Source organism: Ischnura elegans, chromosome 12 (assembly GCF_921293095.1).
Source record: "Ischnura elegans chromosome 12, ioIscEleg1.1, whole genome shotgun sequence".
NCBI classification, from domain to species: domain Eukaryota; kingdom Metazoa; phylum Arthropoda; class Insecta; order Odonata; family Coenagrionidae; genus Ischnura; species Ischnura elegans.
Genome location: NC_060257.1, coordinates 72,842,497 through 72,864,954, shown reverse-complemented (window position 1 = coordinate 72,864,954; position 22,458 = coordinate 72,842,497). Strand labels below are relative to the sequence as shown.

The 22,458-nt window shown below is 39.3% G+C and overlaps 1 protein-coding gene across 8 annotated transcripts in view; it reads right to left on the bottom strand.

The window, feature by feature from the left end:
* The window catches only part of LOC124168785 (voltage-dependent L-type calcium channel subunit beta-1), a 788,354-nt gene that overhangs the window by 110,211 nt on the left and 655,685 nt on the right, over window positions 1-22,458 (bottom strand). For 2 of the 8 annotated variants that reach the window (XR_006866983.1, XM_046547096.1), the window contains exon 1: window positions 15,714-17,472. The exons of 2 other annotated variants lie outside the window; for them this stretch is intronic. Coding sequence is in view for 3 of the 6 variants with exons in the window: in XM_046547096.1 (XP_046403052.1) it covers window positions 15,714-15,800 (87 nt within the window). In the remaining 3 variants the exon portion in view is untranslated. Of the gene's footprint in view, window positions 1-15,713; window positions 17,474-22,458 lie in introns of those variants that run through there. 4 more of the 8 variants (XR_006866984.1, XM_046547092.1, XM_046547090.1 and 1 more) reach the window with 3 other exon arrangements.

The window sequence follows — 22,458 nt, the reverse complement described above, 5'->3', positions numbered from 1 at the left end:
GTACATGGAAATATAGTGGGGTTCTTTCAAATATGATGGTCTCCGTGTTGCCGTTTACAGCTATAAAAAAAATGTAGGGCTCTAACGAGGTTGGGACTAGCGTTTATTAAAGTCCTTTATGGTTCGGGGGAAAAACGAATTCGCATATCTATCCGTTCGGCAAAGCATCTAACTTAATTTATCGCTTCTATCGGACCTGGAAATATAGTGTGGCTCTATTATTATGTTCTCTGTATCGCTCTTAAAGATATCTATTCTCAATTGTTCAAGCAATCTAAGCCAAGCGCGCAGCCTCAAAGTCTCTAGCGGCTCCCAGCCTTAACTTCTGGGTAACGCGGTCTCGCTGTCTGTGCGCCCATAGCAGCTTTTGATCAATGGCGCAGCCTTCCTTAGCTTCTATTTTATTCAGTTCACGGATTAAGTCTTTCTGCACCGGATCCCATATGTTCGCTACATATTCAAGGTGTGGTCGGATGAGTGCGAAATAGCACCTCTCTGAAGTGAAAGCTATCTATTCCCAATAACTCAAGCAATGTAAGCCCAGCTTTTGAGGCCTCCGAGTCTTAACCGTTAGAGAGCGGGAACGTTTTTATGTTTTGCACGCTGACTGCGGCATTTATCCAAAATTGTTATTAATACCAGGATATCTTGCTATTGGGCACTTTCCCTCGCCATAAGGATCGTTAAGGGGCTTAACTCTACTACACCAGCCCTCGTGGCAGGGGGTCTCTTCTGCACCGGCTGGCAGCTATAATCGTGAACTCTCGCAAGCCCAAAGGTTAAGCGGCTCGGACTCTAATTTTCTGAACGCCTGTGTAATGATTTCTGTACGTCCGTAGAAGTTATTAACGAATCAGGCAGCTTTCTTTTGTATTTGTATGTATTTATGGTGTAAGTTTTAGTACTTTAACTATCAAGTTTATAACTTAATAGTTCTCGGATTCAATCAGTCTGAGCCGGATCCTAAATTCTGGCTGCGTGTTGAAGTTGTGGCCCGACGATTGTGATAGAGCACCTCCCTTTCACTTTTTCATTCCGAAAGTCTTCCCCATAACACGATTGACGAGTCCCAGCTTCTTCAGGACTCTGCCACAAATATTTCTGAAGAAGTAAAGGGGAAATAAAATTGAAAGGAGATACAGTCGTTAAGATGTAAACGTGAAGTTGATTTTACTTTCTTAACTTTTAGGCATATTAGTCCACCCGCAACCATCTTTTTGTTTTTAATTTCCTTGAAGCGAATTGAAATCGATTAACACTCGTGGACTTTGTATTCCATCAGTTTAAAAGTTTCACTCTTAAAATACGAGTTCAAATATAGCTCTTTATCATGGAATTGCTTTCATTGTTTGTTCAAAACATTGTAAATAAGTAATAGTTTTGTGCGTAGCCCCGCGGACCGGTACAAGCATATCTATGTTGGGCAATGATATGAATATTCTTCCCCGTTGGTAAATGGAAAAGATAACTCGTAATAAAAGTAGGACATTAAACAGGTTGTATGCACAATTGCACATATCCGTCTTTTAGCTGTTGCATGGAATCGAGATACGAGCACTTCGTTTCGAGGAAACGTGGAAAAATTGTACCATTTTAAACTGATTACTTACTTACAATTAGTGATATCCATATATGGCAGAATCTGCATTTAGGAGTTGCAGGATGTAGTTTGATAGTTGTAAGTAGTGGTATTTGCTTGAAAATATCATTTGGGTTTTGCTATGTGCGTATAATCCCTCCTATTCCTCCTATGTGATTGTATTGCGTATTAGGAAGGACTTAACCGCTCATCTTAGTTTAATAAGAATGTTTGAAAGTGGACTCAGCCTTCATGTGTGATTGCCTAATTCAATTTTAGCATAGAAATTCTAAAGTAGTTTTTTAAAGTTGGATTTATGTGTTAATTGGAAATAATTTGATAGGTTTTGATTCGCTCAGTCACGAAAGAACCTCATTAATAAGGTGCAATAATTAAATGATTCATATTTTTAATGACCTTCGTTTTCAGTTGAACGTCCATAACCAAGCAGCTTTTATTGAAGTCGTTTGTAATTTTTCGATAGCGGGTATTTATTACGTTTAATGTTATCAAGAGCGCAGTGGTGCATTCGATCTTCTTGTGATTACTAAGTTAACAATTAAAATTCGATAATCAGTTCATCATTAGTATTCCACAGCTCAACGACGAACAGAAAAGTATTAATTGATGCCTGCATTGGGTTCTGAAAGTCGTGATGATTTCGTCAATGGCAATGTGATCACTTAAGTCATCGATAGACATGGTGTCGATATAATCATTTGCGAAAAGACGGAATAGTTTTGTGAAAAAAATCTTTAATTTTCACATGAACTATGCCGTTATTACCTGAGTAGTCTTTTTCGAACATCCTGAGGTAAAATACCGGTGTAATTTATGCAATTACACGTATTTTCCTGTATTTTTCCTGAGATATCGTTTGGTGATGAAACCAATGGTAGTAAAGTTGTATTTGTAAAAATTACAAATCTTTCCAAGTCAATATGAAGCGTTTTCACCAAGGTAAGCCGACGTTGAAAAAAAGACAACATAACTTGAATCCATTTTTAATCTCATATTTGAAGAGCGTGGGCTGCTTCCTGATCTGTAATATTTTCCAACAAAACCCAAAATTAACGTACTTAAGGAATCTTTGTTATGCCTGTATGGTCGTATATAGACTCCGAGGAACGAACATGATATTGTGTTCCGCATTTTTTAAAAGTATTTTTTCTGAATTTAATGTTCCCAAATGACGTATCATACATTTTAACCACTTTTTTATTTCAGACTACGGTGCGAAGAAGAATTTATGAATAAAGAAAGTGTGCTATGTATATTGTGTTATTATAATGGATTTGCGTGATTGTATAGTTGAATAATGGCGAGTGATTACTCAAATACCATAGCAAAGCTAAATGAAAGGGATATTATTTGCCAATCCATTAATAGGTGAGTTTTCGCATTTTTTGTGGTAATTTTCCACCAAGTCCACCCTTGACATTGGTGACGTAAATATGAATATTATTTTAAAGGCCTGAAAGCTAGAAATGTTTGGTTAAGGGAAAGTAACTAGGTATTCGCTGTCGTATTTGCGGCGTATTCTTCTCTCCATTATGTTTTTGTAAAGATTTCGTATATAACGCTCGATCATGGACTCAATTCAACTTTATGCGCACCCCCATATTATCATAACATTCCACGCGTGCATGCTCTTATTTTTTGCGTAGAATATGCCGGTTGCATTAAATTTGAAAATTGTATGTTAGTAAGATCAACCATTCACAGCGGACGCACGCGGTTCATTTTACATACCTTTGCCTTTAGAAAGCACTGCATGAAAAAATCATTTGCCTAGCTGGAATCCGAACCCGGATCTCCCGTTGCCATTCAGGCATGCTACCAGTTACACCATTAATTCATTTTTTCAGGTAGTTAGATCTCAGAGTCGGTTTACCGGACTGGTGTTTTTTTTCGTTTTTTTTGTTGTTGTTAGGTATACCCTGTCTGAGATTCGCCCGGGAAGATGGCTTACTGGTGTAACTGGTAGCACACCTGTCCAGAAATCGGGTTATCTGGGTTCGAATCCCGGCTGAGCCAAATTATTTTCCATGGCAAATTTGTCAAGCTTAAACATAATCGGAACCTAAGCGGCTTTTTCAAACCTACTCTTGTCAACTGTGTCAACCTACTACCTACCAACCAACAAACCTACTACCTATTTGTCAACTCTTGTCTTTTGACTACTGTGTCTGTTGACCACTGTGTCTTTAGGTTTGACAAATTCACCAGCATTCTTCTCATTTAGGTCTCACAAATTCGCTAAGAGTCTACAGACAGCTGTGCCTTAAGGTTTGTAACCGCTAAATCGGGGGGAAAGCTCTTTCGAGGTGAACTTTGAACTTTTCGCCGACTCCTGAAGGTCTTTGCGGTTGCTCGAGATTCGTACTAAACGCTCAAATCATGGAAGCTGAATGACCAAGCGTTGAAGACGTCTTTCTGGAAAGAATCGCCGGAATGGGTCGTTTCCTTCCGAGTCGCTGCAGTGGGGAGCCTCTGCAGCCGATGCGTCGACGAGAGTTCCACTTGAAATTATTTTTCAAGGCTGGCTGCCGCCGACGCCGCTTTTCCGCCACTCCGACCATCGATCGCATAATACAACTTCCCTCTGCCGTCGTCGCCATTCTACTCTCGTACACACGAACTCAACACGGACGACCCGAAAACTCAAGAGGCGGCAGTGGTTATTTACGATCAATCTATATTCATGACGAATATGTCAAATCTAAACGTAATTGAAATCTAAGCGAACTTTTCATACCTTTACCTAATCAAACCCTAAGCAAATTTGTCAAACCTACTGTTGTCAACTATATCAACTACCAGGGCTGGCGACTAATAAAAATTATTGGGGGGACAAATACTGGGATCTTGCCCCGGGAAATTTTATAAATAGTGAGTTTTAAAGTTTTTTTAAGCATTTTAGAAGAGTCATATGATCAACATCAGAACCATGAAAACTCGATTCTCGATACCTCGACACTCCGGGAAAAATTGACAAGCCTGACATCTTTTCCTCCCCCCGTGACGAATTTTTGGGGGGGCTTGGGCCCCCTCAGTCCTCAAGGAGTCGGCGCCACTGCCTACTACCTACCTAAGAACAAACCTACTACCTATTTGTCAACTCTGTCTTATGACAACTGTGTCTTTAGGTTTGACAAATTCGCTGAATGTCTAAATAAAAATGTGTCTTCAACTTTGTAACCGCTTAGTCGGGTTACTTTGTCGGGTTTTAAAATATTAATACTTGTTAAATGATACGTTGTAATATTTCCTCTGGACTTACTTTAACACGACGCGTTTCTTTGTAACAAAAACCAGTGGCGCAGCGAGGGGGGGTTTTGGGGGATGACCCCCCCCCCAGAGCTCTTAGAAATTTTGAAGTTTAATCCATTTCATTTCACTGGATTAACATTACTTATAGAATAGTGTAAATATTAATAAAATATCCCTCAGAGGGCCGCAAAACTCACCATTTGAACCATTTATATGAATTTTTTCTAGGGAGGTCCCCCGAACCTTCCGCTTACCCTGGAGGGTATTCCACACCCTCAGACACCCCAGTGTTTTGCGCCTAAAACCCCCCTAGCCTTAATTCCTAGCTGCGCCCCTGACAAAAACAATTAGTGCACTTGATAATGTTCTTTGTAACAACGAAACCCCTCGTGTTAAAATAAATCCAGTGGAAATATTAAAATGTCTCATTTAACTAGTGTTAAGAACTTCTGCCTTATCGTGCCACATGTCTTACATGATATATATATTAATACGCCGATGTGTCATAGTTACAGAATGTTCCGATTAATTGAAACGCATGCGAAACTATGTACATTGCCAAAATTAAGTGGTTGCCCCATTTATATTCAATGCATTCCGTGAATATAACTTCGTGGGCATTTTACGTTAGAAAGAAGAATATTTGAGAGTTAAAATTTATTTTTATTCTGTTGACAACTAGGCAAACTATAATAATCGTAATCTTTGCGCTCAATTACACGAGAGCCTAGAGCAAGTTGCCGATGTTATTAAGTAGGCTATGTAGGACACAGCACGTATATTATTCAGAAGGCATAATTTGGCCAATTTATGTAGATACATATCGCGTATCCTAATTTTGTATTTTAATGTTGAAGGACGTTATCCGTGATAGCTGTATTATTATTTTTTTAATTGGTTAGAAAAGTCGGGATAGCGTACTTGTTTTGACTAGTGAGGTCGTGGCAGAAACCCTCTGATATATCTTCGGTGAGCTGCTGCGCGGTGTTCGTGACAGCCTTTTGATTGGGACAGGACATACGTTGCATCTCCAACCCAGAGATGATTCAAAACAAAGGGATGCTTCGCCTCAGTTGATCGAAACCTACCCTCCGCATTCTGACAGCTCCGCGCGAGATTCCTTTTCGAATATTTTTCCACCCGAGCTATTCCAGTCTCTCCGCAGATGGCACTGTTTTCTTTTCTTTCTTTTCGATGCAGCGCTAAAAAGCTCTCCTCGTGCAAGAAACGAGTCTGTCGAACCGTAGCGCCAATGCTTCAGTAAAACCACGAATATTACGAAATAGCATCCTCAAGTCTGCCTTTAAGTGTGCTGTCTCTCACCGCGCATTTAAAGGGGTTTACAAAAGTTGCCACTCGCGTCGCTGACGGACAAATTGATCCGAGTTTCACGGGTAAATAAGGTATAATTAGCTGTTTTTACCGAATTTTATGTACATGACTCACTTTTGCTCTTTCTACTGCAATTGCGTATCGGCAACAAGGCGGGAACTACAGTCAACAACACGAATCATCTTTTGAAATGGCATTATGTGCACTAGTTAACTGTTGAATTAATAACAACCACACTTTTCATTTTCTTGATGGAAGATTTCGCGGCTCATGCGGATTTAAAAAGAGTGACGTACGTGTGTATGCCGCGTGTCGTAGTGGAGATTGAACCGACGTTTCGCGACCGACTGCTGGTCACTTCTTCATGGGAATTTCGATTTTGATAACACCGAAATTTTATTTAGAGAATGTAATTTATGAAATGAAATAATAAGTAATTTCCTACCATATCTTTCTCCTCTTTTCGTTTGAATACGCTTTGATGTAAACAAATTTTTGTTCATATGGAAAAAAGCCATTAAGAAATTGACTTTTTAAAAGTTACGTGGCAAATTTCTTACCTTACCTTTCATATATTTACGTTTTAATTCCTTTATGTTCTTTTCCAATTTCTTTCCTTCTGTTCGCATAAACAAATATCCTGCTATGATTATTTGTTTGTATCTTCCTTCCAGCGATAGACTCGCCGTCATTATATTTTGGTGGCTCTTTTAGTCGTATCTCGTCTCGTTCAACCCCAAATGAACATGTATGAGTGAGTGAGTGAGTGGGTCGGTAATGGGCTTTATGGTATATAGATGATATAATCTATCAAATTTATAAAATCTCAATGATTCTATTCACAGTTACAAACATTATACTGCAAAATATTGCAAAAATGTGGATGGCATTGGACTCATCACCGTGCCGCGGACATTTTTGATTGATATACGTTATCTTTTACGTTCCTTAGACACGATGTCTCTTTTAGAGAAAGTAAAAGATTCTTCGCACTCTTAGATTTAATTTTTGCCTTCTTTTGTTACGTTTCTTTGGGTAAGTTATGTATTTAACGGGTTTTTAAACCTTTTTGTAGTATAGAATATAAAAATGTGTGGAGTCGATATACCTCGAGCGAGTAATCGATATGGAAAAATCGAAACTTTTAAGTGAAATAAATGGGAAAAATTGTGAAATTTGAAATTGTAGTTTTCGTCATAAGCCGGTGATATAACGTTTCAAATGTTACCTCATTTATCACTGTTGGTCCAGTATTAACGGGGCATATCGATGGCTAAATTGTAAGTTCTAACAACACTTATCTCAAAATTCGGCCGTTTTAAGATTGGTATTTTAAAAAAAGTGTAATGACATTTTAAAAAATAAAATACATGCAAAAAAAACTCTTTGTTTACGAATGAATGCTACTTTTTCAGTTTTATCAACTTTTGGTTTTTAATTTTAGTGCAAAAGTAAAAAAAATATTGTTTTTCTGCTCTCCTGAAAAGTTGCTATTTTTGAGATACGTGTCGTTAGAACTTAGCCATCGATATACGGAATGACTGAAAAAGACCTTTCTGTAATAATAGGTATACGTGATGGTGGGTCGAGGGTCATATCCTTGGTCCCTGAAAAGCTATCGCTATAGCTACCCCTCAGAGGGACAGAAAAACTGATCCTGTGATTAAGGCTTTGGCTCGGAGCACACAGCGACGGCGATGAGCCGCGGTCGCCGTGCGTGTCGAATGGCATTCGCGCCAAGAAGGGTGGGAATTTCCGAGTTGGCTCACGCAGGCGAGAATCGATAAAACAAAAGAAGCGGGAATTGCCCCAACCCCACGCTCTCCTCTGCTCAATGCCTACTCCACTCTGGTCACCATCCTTCGGAAAGGTCCCACTGCCAAACCGACGTGGCAAATGTTGTTTCCCTGAAAATGTTCTGAAAATATCCACCCTTCTCGTTTAACTTGGCCGATTGTTCATCAAACACATTGAAATTAATTATACCTTTTTTCTACTTCATCTATTTATTGGTATTTATAGCCATCATCAGCGTTAAGATTTATAACTTTAATATCGAGAGACAAAACACGACTCTTCGTGACAGAATATATTCCCCTCATTAGACTTGACCGATTTTTCTTCAAAAACATCAAAATTGATTGTACAGGTGTTCTATTTCATGCATTCATTAATATTTAAAGCCATCCTCAGCGTTAAGATCCATAACCTTAATATCAACTTCAAATACTTTAAAATTGATGATACATATGTTATATTTCATCTATTTATCGGGTATATAAAGCCATTATCAGCGTTAAGATCCATAACTTTTATATCGAAAGACAAATAACGACTATTCGAGACAAAATATATTTAACTTATAGACTTAACAGATTTTTGTTCAAAAACATCGCAATTGATTGCACAGGTGTTCTATTTCGTGTATTTATTAATATTTAAAGCCATCCTCAGCGTTGATATCCATAACCTTAGCATCAAAACACAAACGACGACCGTTCTAAAGGTTGTGATGATTTCTCTCAAGGCCCATAAACTTTCATACTATCAAATTTAATTATGAAAATGCAAAGCTAGGCATTGCGTGGTAAAATTTAATTAAAAAGTGGAAGTGTCACCTTGATAATTTTTTGGCTTGCGAATTAATTTTTTTAATTGAATTAAATTACTTTTTCGAATGTAGTAGTCTAATACAAGACAAAAGTTGACTAAAGCAGCTGGATAAAGAATATCTTCAAAAATATATACTCTTATGGCTAATATAGTACATCTCCGATGTTTTGTAGCTCACAGAATGCTAAAAGATATAATATACACAAAGCATTACTTGGAAACTAATTGTATTTTGTCGCATGGTAGGATAGCATCAAAGAGAGCAATTTTTTAACGAAATGATGGAAATATTTTTACTCTCTGATATCGAATTCGTGGTAACCATTGATAAATATATGCTGTAGAAACGTAGGTAGAACTTCATATCTATTTTCTACTGTTTTGATTTTTTAGGAGAACTTGGAAGTAAATGCTCCACTATGTACGATCATCGGTTTTTGTGATTATCAGGGTTGACAGAAATAAATTTGAATAAAAACACAGCTTGAGTACTGCCTTTTCGAATAAACCGGTTTTGGGATTTAGTTCGCCATTACTACTTTCGCTTTTCGATATTAAAGTTATGAATCTTCACGCTGATGATGGCTTTAAATGACACGTCCCCTATCGGTCGGTTGGTTGCTGAAAGTCTGTGTGAAAATGTACTATTATGTCGTCTTCAATATGAGTAGTGTATAAAGTTCTTATTTAAAGTAAGGAGTAATGTAATGCATCAATTCGTTTACGTACTCTGTTCATTCGGGTATGCGCGGTGTGGGACAACTCATTTAGAGACCAACTTGAGGATCATCTTTTGTAATATTCGTGGTTCCAGCGATCACTTATTTGGTCCCCGTAAAACTATTACTGGAAAACTATCACTCTGAGGAATGACCGTGTGATTCAGGCTTTAGCATCGGTCAGTTCAGCGAATTCATAGGAAATAATAATAACTTTCATCTACATCTACATAATACCCCGCAAGCCGCCTAAAAGGCGTGTGGCAGGAGGTGTTAGGACACCAGCCATATACTCATAAAAAATGGAGTGCTCTAACGAAATTGGGACTAGCGTTTATTAGTCCTTAATAGTTCGGGGGAAAAACGAATTCCCATATCTATCCGTTCGGCAAAACATCTCTCTTAATTTATCACTTCTATAGGACCTGGAAATATACTGTGGCTCTAATATTATGTTCTCTGTGTCGCTCTTAAAGATATCCATTCTCAATTGTTCAAGCAATCTAAGCCTAGCGTGCAGCCTCCGAGTCTCAAGCGCCTCCCAGCCTAATTCGCTTAACATCTGATTAACACTGTCTCTACGCCCGTAGCGGTTTTTGACGAACCGCGCAGCCTTTCTTTGTATTTTTTTTTCAGTTCGCGGATTAAGTATTTCTGCACCGGATCCCACTTTCCCCACGAGAAGTTCGAGGTTATCGTAACTACGAGGTACTTCACTTCGTCTGTTGTCCTTATGTAAATACTATCCACTGCATGGTTATAGTTGGAAAAATTCCGCAAGGCATTTATCGTCATACATTTGCTCAGATTAAGTTCGAGTCCCCACTCTTGGCTCCACAAATGAACGTTGTTTAAGTCCAATGATAGAATTTCATAGCCAGAGTGATCGGTAATTTCGCGAGACTTCGTGCCTACCAACACGAAAAACAAGACTTTGGTGGGCTATTTCGTTCGGTAATGCTTGCGCAGGACCTCGAAGGAATCCAGACAGCACACGAGTCTAGTGTTACGCAACTCGGGGAGTGAAGAAGGAAAGCAGCCTCGCAATGGCATTTCCCCGAACCCTTTCGTCTCTGGCTCGGGATAAATGTGCCAATCGATGCGAAAGAAAACACTGTCTACGCGGCATTGCGCGTCGAGGTAAATAGTAAAAAAGCAACCTTCGTGGACAGTATTTGGCGGTCGTACAATCGCTCTAGTGGTAGGACACAGCTCAGACATTTAACACGGAGCGACCCTGGTAAACATTCTAGATGCCTAGCAAAAGAAGCAGCATTCCAGAAATAACTCGATTCTTCCCAGTAGGTATTTCTTCCAATGTTCAGCCAAAAGGGAGCGTTCTAGTGCCAATAGGGCGGTTTCTAATTTCTTCAATCGGTTAAATCGAAAGGCTATTATTCCTGGAGGACGTATTTCACGCTTTTAGATTTTTAAAATACGATAACTAATTTTCGCGATTAAATGAAAAGTGAAAATTTTCAAGCACGCGAAAATGTGACAGCTAAGTATGAATGCTGGGAAAAGCCCGTTTGACGTCATTCTGGCTCCAGCTGCCGCGGTGTGAGTCCACCTTGTGTGAGGCTATGAACGCCGATACGATGCAGGCTGCTAGCAGGTAGCGCTTGGCTTTAACAAGGATTATTAATACCCTATTAAACGAAGGAAACTTTCCGACCATAGGCAATTTTAACAGGTGATCATTAAGAAATGTTTACCTGAGCTCTGTGCCATATGTATGCAATGGCAATCTCAGACGATGAAAAACTCCTGGCTACTCTATAGAATCTAGGTCCCTGTGACGTCACGTGGCATCGCATGGGTGCCAATCTGACCTTTTTCAAATGAGGTTCAAATTGACCAGTAACATTCGTCTAAACTGGGATTCGTAAAACCAAATAATTTGTATATTATGAATTCAGAATTGGTGGGTAACGAATCGCAACTATTGGCTTTCGTTTCCTTTGATGAAGGAAAATACCCTAATGTATCATGATTTGTTGTATCATGATGCATTTAGGTATTGGCGATATACGAGGGCGGTTCTTTTCAACCCCCGATGGGTCATGAATAGAAGACGACGCGATTAATTAAAAATTATTTCATTGCTAATTATTGAGCGCAATAGTAGTGCCCTTTCGACATAATCGCTTCGGCGATTGAGGAATTGGTCGTGCCTGCGGACAAGCTTTACTATACCTTCTTCATGGGATGTTGTCCTACGAATTTGTCTTTGCCCTGAAGCTCACGTGCTTCCCACCTGGCCACTTCTTCATTTTAGCGTAAAGATGGAAATCACGCGGCCCTATGTCAACATTGCACGGCGGGTGATTGAAAATGTCCCATTGAAATTGCTCAATGAGCTGTTGGGCTGCATCAGAAATGAGATGACGGGCGTTGTCATGGATCAGAACACTCCCAGAAACCAGCGTGTCTCCTCTTTTGTTTTTAATGGGAATGAGCGTAATGTTTCATTCTGTTTCACACAATAGCCGCAGTTCATTGAAAAAATTCTCTTTTATCGGAATTAAGGTCAAGACATGTCGTGCTGAAGCATTTCGGCGTGTTTTCTGGTTGTCGCTCCGCGGTGCACACTTGGTGGGAGAATAAAGTGAGGCAGTGTAGTTATTGAGATTGCTACTAACCTTAAACTTACAACTTACGATCAGAAATGACTTGAGCGGGTGGTGCGGTGGATGCGCAGTTGCCCTACCCACGCAGTACCCCCTGTGGTTAATAATGTGGTATGGTGTTTTTGCTGAGCGCTCGTAGGTTGAATGAAAAATTGCCCTCATGTTTTTTTTCAACCTCCATGGAAAATTCACCTTCGTGGTCGTGTTTGTTGACCTCTTTTTGGATATATCCATCTTTCACTTCGGTGAAGAAAAAGGTGTGAGTGTACACCACGTCCTAAGAAAGCCCAATAATCACGTGATTCGCACCAAAAATCGTAATACCCTTTCGTAATTGATGACAAACGTTATAGACTCAAAAACGTTTAATCATGCCTTTATTTACCCTAATCCGCCTAAAACCGTAACCATAGTCGTAAACCTGTGACAGTAGGAAAATTTTTATAACGTCTTCTTGCGGAAATGAAAGACAGAAGTTTTAAACAGAGCGTTCTTCACGATAAATTATTTTCAAAATAAACAATTGATCAAACATCTAGACCCATGACGGTTGGATGAATTCATAGCTGGATAGGAATATTTCGATCTTAAGAACATGGTGGATTCTTATGTAATGAAAATTTAAGCTTACGAAATCCGCACTATTTTAATTCCCAAATGTTATTTTAAATGTTAGACAATTTTGGGGAATCGTTGATACACGCGTATGAATATGAATGATACGGAAAGCATAGATGATGGGACTATGGCGCGATACGTTAAATCTATCAATGGTATCCCAAACCATTGTAAGAAAGCAGCATTCATTGATATCATCTCACAAATGCAGTCAGCATGGATATTAGGTCTTATTACGCAATTTACGATCTGTTAAACATAACTAATTGCAAAATATGATTTAATGCTTTCCCGGCGAATAATGTGGGTAAACTTTTCTCGGGATTCCCACCGGGTTTCAGCCCTGAAGATGAGTGCCGAGACGGTACTTGAAACGTTGGCCGATATTAAAACATTAACCCGGTGGGAATCCCGAGAAAAGTTTACCCACATAACTAATTGCATCTTAAACATAACGGCTAGGCCAATTAAAAAACTAGGACATTACACGCTATTTATTACTTAAATACGAGAATCTTTCAATAATTCTTTAGAAAAAGGTATAAAAACTTGTATGCTCTCGTTGTAGACTCTTCTCAGCCCTATACATTTTTGTAAGCATTTTCCGAGCGAACGCTATTTAGACTCAGGACGCATGAGGGCAGATGGTGTAGAAATCGAAACATGCCACGTAATTTTCCTATTAGATAAATATAACAATAGCAATTGTAGAAGGCTGATAATATCCCTTGAAGCCTTCTTACGAATATGGTAGACGAGAATATATTTTATGCTAAACAGGGAGTGATACGTGGTTAGCAATTTTTGTGTAACCTTTGAGGGCATTTCCAACCCTTGCACGTTGAGACATTGCCTTAAAATATCCTATTTGCACAGCAAATGGAGATCATATGGTAACTGAATATAATCATGAGATTTTCAGGTTTTTAATGCAACCACCAATGTCTTCCCAAATCAATGACGGCTGTGGAATTCCATGCAAACTTCCCCACGATAAATCTGTATGTTAGTCACGTAGCAACGAGGATATGCCACGTGATAACCTAATTTTATAAACTCATCAGCGACGTCGCTTATCCTTGGGAAGATTCATTGAATCTTTTCTGCCAGTATTATGGGCTCAGAACAAATGAGAACTACCTTCTCGTATGATGTAAAAATTGGTTTTTAATTCTTGTTAGATTGTAGCTATTTATTACAATTCTTTCACATATTATTACGCTCAAAGATGAAATGGAAACCAATACATACTTCTCATTTTCTGTTTAAGTCGACGACGGCTTAGTAAACAGTTGAAGGACGCGATATTCCATTGAAGCTGTCCTAAAATACTATAGAGGCAGAAAACCAAGCTATGCGAACTTGCCACGTGGCAACCAAATTTTATAAAATCACCAATGGTTTTAAACTTTCTGACAAGCGTGGTGGATGTATATGGTGTGAAAATTAAAACATATCACGCAATTTACACGCATGATATTTACACAAATGGCACCCTATTCCGTTGAATGCTGAAGCAATCCATTGAAGCAATTCACGAACATTGTACATGCGGATTCCTTACTTGCCCCATGATAAGCAAGTTTTATTGCTTTCCCTATAGTTTTCTCGACTGTTGAACATTATCTAATCCTATTTATGAATATTTTGGAAGCAGATCTCATGGAAGCTAGAAGGGATCACGTGATTTAAAATCTTTGAATCCCTCGATGGCACTGTATAATGAGATATTTATTGAATTCTTTCTACGAACTTGGACGACGCAGATTATTTAAGCAAACTGAAGCATAATGGATAGTGAAAATCATAACAAGGAGCGTGAATCAGCCGGGACATTGCCGCACGATAAAGTGACGTAATAAATTTACAAATTACATCCGAAGCGGTAGGAAACTGGAAGGAATTGTCGAATCATTCCTATGAACATTGTGGAAGCAGATCACGTAAAAAAGAGACGTGAGTTTCTTGATTTTCATGTTAATTATATCCACCAAGGGCACCCCAAAGCGCATAAGTCTGAGGGAATTATTCGTAACATGACGGATGGAACTGGAACATATTGTTATGACATAACTAATGATTTCAGACTTAACTCTGTTAAACCTTTCCCTGATGGAAAACGAAAGAAAAAATTTGTAAGGTTCACTTAATATCTATTTAAAAAGCACGACCCGGCTTACGTAACATGGGAACATCTTCACCATATAGACCTTTACTCTGCTCGTGCTGTTTTAATAAATATTCATTGAGAGCTGACGGCTGATCTACGTGAACTCGACACGTGATAATCAAATTTTATAATATCTCCAATGCTTTGAAACCTTCCGACAAGGATGGCAAATGTAGATGGCGTAAAAACTAGAACACATCACTCGATTCGCAAATGGGATCATGTGTTATTGAAATCTTTGAATCCGTTGTAAACCTCTGGAGAATGAGATGTTCGTTGGACTGTTTCTGCTTACTTGGGTGACGCAGAGTATATGAAAACTAGAGCATAATGTGCAGTGAAAAGTAATACAAAGAGCGGGTATCACCTGAGAATTTTCCACGTGGTAAAGTAATTGTTGTAAATTCACCAATTACATCCGACACGGTTGAAAACTTGATGAATTCGTCGAGTCTTTCCTGTGAACATAGTGGACGCCGATCACTTAGAAATGATATAAATATATCTTGATTTTGAATTCAATATATCCGTCTTCAAGCGCTGAAGGTTGAGGGAATCAGTCGTAGTCTGACGAACGATGAGTGGATGGAAATAGCATATTTTTTATGAGAAAAATTAGATAAATTAATTTTCTATAGCCACCAATAACACCTGAAAGCGCTGAAGGCTGAGGAAGTCGTTCTCAACGTGGCAAACGATAACGGATGGAACTGTAACATGTTGTTATGAAACGAAAAATTAGATAAATGTAGCGGGCACCAGCCGCGCGTTCGGCTTACCTGAGTGAACAACTTGTTGTATCCCTGACCGTATTGGCTGTAACCTATCATATTACATTGTCCCTGTGGCGCCCTTTTCTGCACCATGAAGCTGGCAGACGAGCGCGGGGCTGTAGCCGCGGAGGCCTGGACCCACTCTCCGCCCCTACTCCTGGCTCCGCCCCCTCCTCCCCTCTCGCTGCCCCCGAGGACACGTGGGGCAGCCGAGGCAACTCCGCCGCTGCCTCCGGGCACCACCCCTCACCGCACGACGCCCTCGCCCGCCTCCTCTTCCTCCGACACCATCTCCCGAGATCCACGCCGGTACAGGGCCGCCCGGCCCGCGGGGGGTCGCGCGACCACCACCACGGAGGCCGTGGACGGCGACGAGGACAGGAGGTCTCGTCCCTCCTCTTCCTCCACGACGGCTGCGTCGGACCACACGTTGGCGTCCCAACGGTCCGGCACCCCCGACGCCAAGGCTTCTGCCGGTGGCGTCGAGTAGGGCGGCCAATCGACGCCGCGTCGGCCCTCCGGAGCCGCGGTGCGGTGGTGTCGGTAGTCAATTTTAGCTGCAGGTACTCGCAGTCGTGGTTAAAAATTCCCGTGTGCGCTCCCGGTTCTGGAAGGACCTATATAAGGACCTTCCAGTAAAGAGCCACTTTATTTGACTTGTTTAGTATTGGAAGGAGTTTTACGTGGCTTTCTAGGAAATAGTCGCTGAGGGTTGTATCTTATGGAAGGAAGGACCTATTCAGGACCTTCCGGTGACGAATCACTGAGCTTCGAGCCGGATTTTAGTATGATCCACTGGATGCGGGCCACTGTGAAATAGTAAGAATGGAGGAACCTTTTCAGGACCTCCTAGTAGTAATCCACGTTAATCTCTGTTGTGTCTGGTAGGACTTTTATAAGACCGCTCAATAAAGGGCTACTGTAAACTTCGTTAGTGTGGGAAAGATATTGTACAGGAACTTCCGGTTAAAGGCCACAGAACTTTGCTTTTTGTGTAAGGTTTTCTTCCAGGAACATCAAGTTATGCGCAGACGCCTCTACGTTGCTGGTGGAGTGACCAGAACGTCGCAGTCAGTTGGTGCACAGCGGAATACAGCACCGAAGCCAACACCAAAACAACTATGATATTCCTCTTTTCCTCCTCTTCCCCAAATTTCTCTAACGTATCCGTTCATGTGGAGTTCACTCTTTCCCTACTCCTTCACGGTGCGGTTTATACTCCTAGTTTCTCTGTTGCGATGCTCACGAAGGTGGAAATTTATCGAAGGTTTGTCGGGTCGCACTGGTGTTAGCTCCTCACGGTAATCGTAGGGGTATAATATTCTCAAAGGAAAGCGGGGACGCACTCTTAGCTTCTTTTATCCTTCCCAGATGGGTTGAAAGAGCTCTCTTGGTATTAGCACTCGTTATGCTGTCGTGGCCACAATCTAAGGAGCGTGAACGAACTCCCTGTCAGGAGCGAGACACGGGCGAGGCGGAACCACTCAAAGCCTCCCTCACTAGTCGCCTTTGTCGCTCGTCTGGGCGTCGTGTGAAAACTGCTCAAAGTGCTCCTCGTATTCCGCGTGGCAAAAGGCTCACTTCCGAGGCTGTGGGCCGGAAACGAAGACTAAAACCTACACTGTTGGGCGACTCCGTATCTCCTTATGCTCCTAGCTCTTCTATCCCTCGCGGTATTCCCTTCGACGTGGGTCTTACACGTAGGTGTGTGTATCCTCACTGTTTCGCACTCTGGCTGCCTCTGCGTTGAAGGATACGCCCCTCTATCTGCCACGGAGCTAGGGGAAGGGCAATGGAGGGGTGATCGGGATGGGTTTGGTGGGGAGATCTGAGGTGGGAAGGGGGATTGTTGGGGTTGCTGCTGATGGGGGGAAGGGGTTGATACGCTAAGGAATGGGTTCAGAGGGTGGGTTTTTGGGTGGTAACCTTGCCGGGTGCATGGTGTCAGGGGGATGGGTCTGTCAATGCGGCGAAGGTGGGGAGGTTTTAGGAGGGAAGGGGGGTGCCCGGCTGGCCGCTGGGGAAACCTTCGGCAGGGGAGGTAAGGGGTGGGAAACGTATGTTCATCATATGGGGAAGTGGGATGGGGTGGGAGGGGAGGAAGAGGAGGGGAGGCAAGGCAGGGAGCGGAGGAAATCGATGAGGTTTCTCGCCCCTCCGCCCCCATCCCACGTTTCCCCTTCTTCGCCCACCCCACTCTCCACCCCCTTTGGTAAACGGACGGCGCAAAGGCCTTTACCTCCCCTACCTTACCGTACAACCCTTCCTCCTCAAACGCGAAATCGTAACTTCGTGCCTTTAAATTATCATTCTGTAGTTATGTTTCGATATACATAATACTGATACTCGTTGGAAGCCTATGTCATGTGAATTTAACACTTTGATTTCCGGTCGCTATTTTGAAAGCCCTTTGGTAAAATCTTCCCATTTCTACTAAATTCATACATTTTATAAGGCATTAGCAGCAAAATTTTATTTATTAGGAGGAGAATTTCAATAAAAAAAAACTTTTTTATTATTCATAAATGCGTTGAAAAAAAAATGGCTGACTTTTAAATGTCATGCAGCAATGAATCGTTTTTTTAAAGTAAAAAAGTTGAAAAAATGGATTTGCAGTCATTAAATCCATTATAATTTTATATTAAGCTCAATTAAAACTATTTTATTCAAGGACAACGCAAAAAAATGTTGTTTAACATGTCATATTACGTCTTCGGCAATCTTCGAGATTACTAGGACGTAATATTAAGTCCATGGCACTCAAACTATTAACACTAGGTGAAATTCTACAACCGATTAATTTGCCGTATCAGTTTTATATCCGTACCTAAGGAACTTCTTCGCACATATTTGAATATAAACGGTGTGTCGACCGTAAATTGAAATATTAGTTTTGATTTGATAATTCTGTTAAGTTTTCCTTGATAACGGCACATTTGTGTTGAAATCGAATGATGAGATAAAAAATCAGTAGAATATTAAGATTATTTAATTTTTCTGGAATATTTGCGTTGTTTTTATTATTTCGGTTAGTCCTTAAAACGAATTTAGGAAAGAGAAAACGTTTATTAATTAATATTTTAAAACGTTCGTTTGACTGAATTATTACGGAATTGGACGATAGCAGCCTTTCAGTTTGACAAACGTAATACTCTCTGATCGTATGAACGTCCTTTATATTTCTCAAAACATGCTCTTTTTCTGCCGATGTTGATGTTTTTATTGACATGTGAATGCAACACACTAATATTCCACGAATAATTGGTTTGCCGTATCGGTTTCACAACCTCCATTCCTAAAGGGCCTTTAGTATTCTTGAAGCATTTTTAATTGGTATTTTTGAAAAGTATTTTTATGCTTTTTAAATGTTTTTAATGTCTCCCGTGAATTATTCGGGTGTTTTTCTTTGCCTTTCCATCCACATATTTGATTATAAACGGTAAATTAACCCTAAATTGAAATATTAGTTTTAATTTTATAATTCTGTTAAGTTTTCCTTGATAACGGCGCATTCGCGTTGTAATCGACTTGGGAAATAAATAATTAGTAGAATAATACCACATTTTTCAAATTCGCATCTGTCTTGTTTAGCTGGAATTTTTCTCCTGTTTGTTATTTTTGTTATTTTAAATGTGAGTACAACGCTGGATACTATTCCGCGGCTAATTGATTTGCCGTATCGGTTTCACAATATTAATTTTTTAAGGGGTCTAGTATTATTAAAAGATTTTCTATCGGTATTTTTGATAAATTCGAATTTTTATTTGCTCTCATGAATTGTTCAGGTGTTTTCCTTATCCTATACGTGCACATAGATAATGTGATTATAAACGGTGTATTAACTCGAAATTGAAATATTAGTTTTAATTTGATAATTCTAATACATATTCCTTAATAACGGAGTATTTGTGTTGAAATCGAATAAATAATCAGTGGAAAAATGCCAAATATATTATCCACAGTTATTTTTTTAGTTGGAATTTGTATTCTTGTTTGTTATTTCGGTGATTTTTTAACATTAACACTGGCTTATATTCCACGACTTAATTTGCCATATCGGTTTCATAACATCCGTTCCTAAAGGGTCTCTAGTATTCTTAAAATATTTTCTATTGCTAGTTTTGCAGAATTGGAGGCATTATTTTGTCTCGTGAATCGTTCGGTGGTTTTCCTTTCCATGTTTATAATTGAATATAAATGGTTTATCTCATATGTAGAAATATCTGTTTCAATTTGACCAATTTATAAACGGTTCCTTGAGAGTGTCACCTCTGTGTTGAAATCAAATCGAAAAAAAATAATAAGTAGAATAATACCAAATTTTTAAGTCATATGTTTTTTTAGTTTGAATTTTTGCTGTCATTTGTTACTTCCGCGATTGTTCATTTTGAAAGTAATTAATTTTGATTGATTCCATGTGTCAACTGCGTGTCTAAAAATAATTAGTCTTGTGGTTCCTCATAAAATTAATATTTCAAATTGGTGCAAGAAATATTGGTGGGGAAAGAGCATGGAATTCTGAAATAGAAGGACATTCAAAGGATGATAGAGGATTACGTTGGTCAAACAAAAATACTGCGATATTTCAACGCCATAAGAGTTTAATCAAAGGAATTTTTCGTCAAAATATTATCATATTAAAGTATTGATCACGTTTCATCTTTCGTAAATGCGTTTGAAGACCTTTAACTAAACAGCCTTTATTTATATTGCATAAATAATGGAATAATAAATTACATAAATAAAAACATTCCTTAGATAGCTAAAATTTTGAATCACATGTGATGAAATAAGGAAACATTTTGATTTTTTAAGTGGGGATAAAAATGTTCCCATTTTTCGTCTGAAATTTCTTCCCCCTTACAAAAACTATAAGCTACGGAACAAAATCGGGCGGACAACCTTAATACTCCTTAGCAGCAAGGTTCAAGACATTTAAATTTGTACCCCGACTATCGCAACCTGTTCTGTCATTATAATATTTTGGTGGCTCATCTTTTTCATTTCCTAATATCTTAAGCTGTCGGAACACCATAAACCTATAACTTCTTTCTCATAGACATGTTGCAATATACTAAAGAATAATAATGTTATTATTCTTTAGTATATAATTTAGTATTCTTAATTTATTCGGACTAATGTGGTTGCAATAGGCATTTTAGTGGCAGAGTTTGCTCTGAATCGTCCATGTAAGATTACGATGTAGCTATAAAAGTTTGTAAATACAGTGTAACACCTAATGGTCATGTTTATATATAACCTATTGCGCCATAGCCAGCGGAATTTTGATTGTTGAAACCTTCCCCATAGCTTAAAGGGATTTCGATAGAGGTCTGATCGGTGGAACATCGAGTTCTTTATTGTTGATTCTTAATAATAATATTATAAAGAGGGAATTATGCCTAAAGTAACAGAAAATAACGTTGTTTCAGCACTTCTCCGTGACTTGCATACTGCTTATGCATGCCTATTCTGTAATAAGCTAAAGAAAATGCTTAATTTAATAACCTTGCAGTCAATCCTTACTCTTCCTAATTGATATCCTGTAGTAAAAGGTTCTTAAGTGATACTGCTGAGGAGAAGACTTGCAAATCCATTCAAATCCAGTGCCTCTCTTTTTGGAAAAAAATCGGTGAACAATTTGTTTTAAAATATATATTCTTATCTCACATCTTGAACGTTCATTGATTAGATTGTGCTGTATGGTCTTGACATTTAAATAAGAACTATTTCAAATCACCACATGCTGGATAACCGCAGTCTGTCGGTATTGAGATTAAATCCTATTCTCAGGGTTAATTTATTCACTTTGTAGTGTAATCACCCGGATTTTAAATATGGTACTGAAAATTGAACTGACATTAATAATTTAAAATCCACTCTACCTACCCGGCAGAGGTTTTTATAGTATCAACCGATTGATTCAGAGTCCAGAGTGTTAACATTCCATTTTTATTATTATAAGCAAGATTAAGTTAACAAATATTATCTCCTTGACATTGCTCAACAACGGCAATAGCAAGTTCTTGAACTTTAATAATTTCAAGTAATAAGGATGACTTAATAATGAGATAAGATGAGACTTAACTAATGAGGGTAGTAATTTAATTTCAAGTGATTCTTCAAATAGCCCCTATAGTGGGTCGATTTCTAATCCTTTCGTGCCATCAACACGTACCTAAAAAGTGACATTTTGGCAGTATTTAATTTAAAAGTGGTGTGCTATCAAACAAATAGTAATAAACAAAAGTAATGCTCACAGAAGATGATTTCATTCCGAGAGCTCATTTAAACTGATCAAGCCCTCTGAAAGACCGTACGTGAACCAACCGCTTCTATGATGGTACTACTGGTATTCGTGCTATTGGGTGAACTCACGCGCAGAAAATAGCCCATGTCTAATTTGGTGATTACGACCGTAAATTCACCAACGAACCAGCGCTTACTCGTGCAGCCAGTTAATGCGCTGTTTAAAAACCTGCCTCCTATCACAGTGCCTCTCTCGTCGGCTACAGTACATTTCGATGAAACTCCTCAACGGAATATGCCATCGTCAAGTCATATAATGTACTAGCTGACCCGGCGAACTTCGTACCGCCTAACAATCAATGAACTTACAGTTTACTTACACCATTTATAAATCAAGAGCGGCTGTATCGTTTTTAATCATGTTTAATTTATTATAATAAAATAAGGATACAAATTCAATAAAACTACGTAAATGAGTACCAAAATTGCTTGTCAGAAAGAC